At 43.6% G+C, this 2,970-nt stretch overlaps 1 protein-coding gene across 1 annotated transcript; it reads right to left on the bottom strand.

Moving 5' to 3' along the window:
* Positions 1-1,157: 1,157 nt before the first annotated feature.
* LOC103258427 (60S ribosomal protein L36a-like) lies at positions 1,158-1,415 on the bottom strand. Its single transcript, XM_021711378.1, has one exon. The coding sequence runs from the start codon at positions 1,413-1,415 to the stop codon at positions 1,158-1,160; it is 258 nt and encodes an 85-aa protein (XP_021567053.1).
* Between the last annotated feature and the right edge of the window lie 1,555 nt (positions 1,416-2,970).

Genomic DNA, 2,970 nt, shown 5'->3' with positions numbered 1-2,970 from the left:
GGCACGTGATGACACAAACTACTAGAGAGTGAGGGCCACCTAGAGGCTCAAATTTCACCTGAATGCAACTTGTTTATGTAGTAAAACAGTATTTGTACCCCACAACTCTATAATAAATAAATTACTTTTAAAATAGCCTTTGGGAGGCTGAGGTGAGTGGATTGCCTGAGCCCGCGGGTTCGAGACCCGCCTGGGCAGCGAGACCTCATCTCTACCATAAATTAAAAAATCAGCCGGACATGGTAGCGTGTGCCTGTAATTCCAGCTACTCGGAAGGCTGAGGCGGAAGGATCGCCGGAGCCCAGCAGGTTGAGGCTGCGGTGGCCGGGAGCCACGGCACTCCAGTCTGGGCGACAGAGTGAGACTCCAACTCAAAAACAATAAATAAATAAAAATAAAAACTCAAAATAGTAAAAAAAAATGAACCAAGTGTGTATATATGTATATGTATGTATAGATGTCCATGTATGTATATGCATTCTTTTTGTCTACCACATCATACTAAACATTTTATTCATGAATTTGCTGTTTGTCACATGACCATATCACAGGCATCTTTCATATATGATGGATTTTGTTGACTGCATTCATCCCTGAGTTGCAGAGAAGCACATTGCACCCAGTCACCCAGGTTTTGAAGGAAGGTTGGAGGTCTGTCATTTTAGAGAAAGTTACAACAATCACCCCTTTGCCTGTGTTCCTGAGCATTGATTCTTTGATTTCTTTCTTTCTTTTTTTTTGAGTTAAAGTCTTACTCTGTCGTCCAGGCTGGAGTGCAGTGGCACGTTCACGGTCACTGCAGCCTCCACCTGTTGGGCTCAGGTGATCCTTCCGCTTCAACCTTCCAAGTAGCTAGAACTACAGGCTCTTGCTACCACGCCCAGTCATTTTTTGATTTACTGTAGAGATGAAGTCTTGCCAAGTTGCCCAGACTGGTCTTGAACCTGTGAGCTCAGGCAGTCCTCTCACCTCAGTCTCCCAAAGTTCTGGGATTATAGGCGTGAGCCACCGCACCTGGCCAGGTGATTTTTCTATAGCTTTAATATTTCCCCCTCAAAACTAAAAAACAAACAAATAAGAAAAAAAAACTCAAAAGTTCAGAACTGGATCACTTGACCCTTTCTCTTCTTATCTCCTCCTGGTTCAACATGCTTACATCACTTAATGGCCCACATCTTCTTGGATCTGCAGTTAGGCTCAATACATTCCAGCCTTAGTAAAATCTTCTTTGTAGTCCTGACCTTTCGGAAAATTGGTTTTGTCTGCCCACCATAGCCACTCTGCTTCCGATCACTGCACCTCTTTTCCTGGGCATACAGGGAATCCTTGCCCTTCTTATACTGCATCATTTTGTGAGGTTGGTTCTTGCCACGCTTCTTACAGAAAGCTCTTCGGGTTTTAGGTACCTTGACCATCTCTGCAGTACAACTGTGGATACAATGAGAACGGAAAACTTGGTATCCACAAACCTCACGTCATGCCACTCGCTCTTGTAAAATATTTTTAACAGCACCTCTGAAAATAATGCCTTCCATTTATTTTGTTTGAGCACAGTGATCCCATTTAAGGCACACAGTTCCAGATGGGAAGCTACTGTTATTGCCCTCGCTTAACAGATAAGGAAACTGAGGCTCAGAGATGAACTTGCTCAAGGTCAAGCAGCCAGGAAGTAACGGGACTAGGATTCGAACCTGGACTGGTTGACCACATGCCATTGCTTGGTGCAGTGGTGAAGACTCCACAGTGCAAAGCAACTTGGAGAATGTGTTGATGATTCAATAATACTCTGGGAGGAGAAGGGGAGTGTCCAAGGCACAGTCTGGGCAAAACCTCTGAGCTGGGAATGAGGATGTGTCATTCACTGGTTTCCTTCCATCTGAAGATGGCTGCCAGGCTCTTTGGGATTTTGTCCAAACCTGCCACCCTCACCAAATTCCTCGCCACTGTGCTTTATGTTCTGCATTCAGCCCGGCTGGACTGCAAATTCACTACTCTATAAAAGGCTTTTACACTTGAAGCTATTGGTCACCCTGACCTTCTCTCCTAGTCTTTGCCCACGAGTCACCATTCTAAGCACTTTCATTGCACAATATCTCTGGATGAGTCGTTGTCATGCTTCAGACCGGAAATATGGTCCCTTTCAGAGCCCTCTTGGGGTTTACCGCTTCCCAAAACAGGATTATTTTTCATCGTAAATTAGAGTTGCTCATGTACATGTTTTATGGCCCTTATTCTATTGTAAACCACGTCTTTATCTTAGCAATCACTCATAGCATGTAGCACTTGGCTCACACTGCACATTCTCAAAATGACCAATCTGAATTATTTAGGAGTCAAGGGAAACAAGTTTTTGAAAGGAAGTCTTGGACATAAAATGAAGGGGTCAGATCCCAAATCTTATAACGAATGCACTCATTATTGGGAGTCATCGTTGAGTGTAACACACAGTTGATCCGTGCCACCTTTGGTGAGATTAGTCTGAGAGGGGAACACAGGGTGAATTCAAAAAGAGAATTTAATTGCTTCGCTAAAGTGGAGTCCTGGAACTAGAGAAGAGGTGGAAGATGCTGGGATATTTAGGATAAATGTGGTTTAAAGACAGTGAAGAGGAGAGTCCGGCAGGGAGGTGGCATCAAGAAAGGAGGTGCGGCAGAATCCAAGACAGGACTCCGAGTTGGATCGAAAGGAAGAGGCAAGATAGTGACAGACGTGATTTGAAGAACATGGCTTGGGAGACTTGGGGTTTAGAGAAAACAGGGAGATGGAGAACTGCATTTCCTCATTTCTGTGCCTTTCCAACCATGGTCACCAACATAAAAACTTGCAGATTAAATCTGAGACATATTTCTGGAAAGTTCCTTGTGGTTAAAGTCTGGGAAAAGTGCATTGTAATTACATTAAAATCACAAATATCTTAGGAGCAGGAATGGTTGATATAAAGTAATGAACAACAAAAAATTTTATTTCAGA

Source organism: Carlito syrichta, unplaced genomic scaffold (assembly GCF_000164805.1).
Source record: "Carlito syrichta isolate Samal-C Ts95f unplaced genomic scaffold, Tarsius_syrichta-2.0.1 Scaffold302126, whole genome shotgun sequence".
Lineage (NCBI taxonomy): Eukaryota > Metazoa > Chordata > Mammalia > Primates > Tarsiidae > Carlito > Carlito syrichta.
This window is presented reverse-complemented; position numbering and strand designations above follow the sequence as displayed.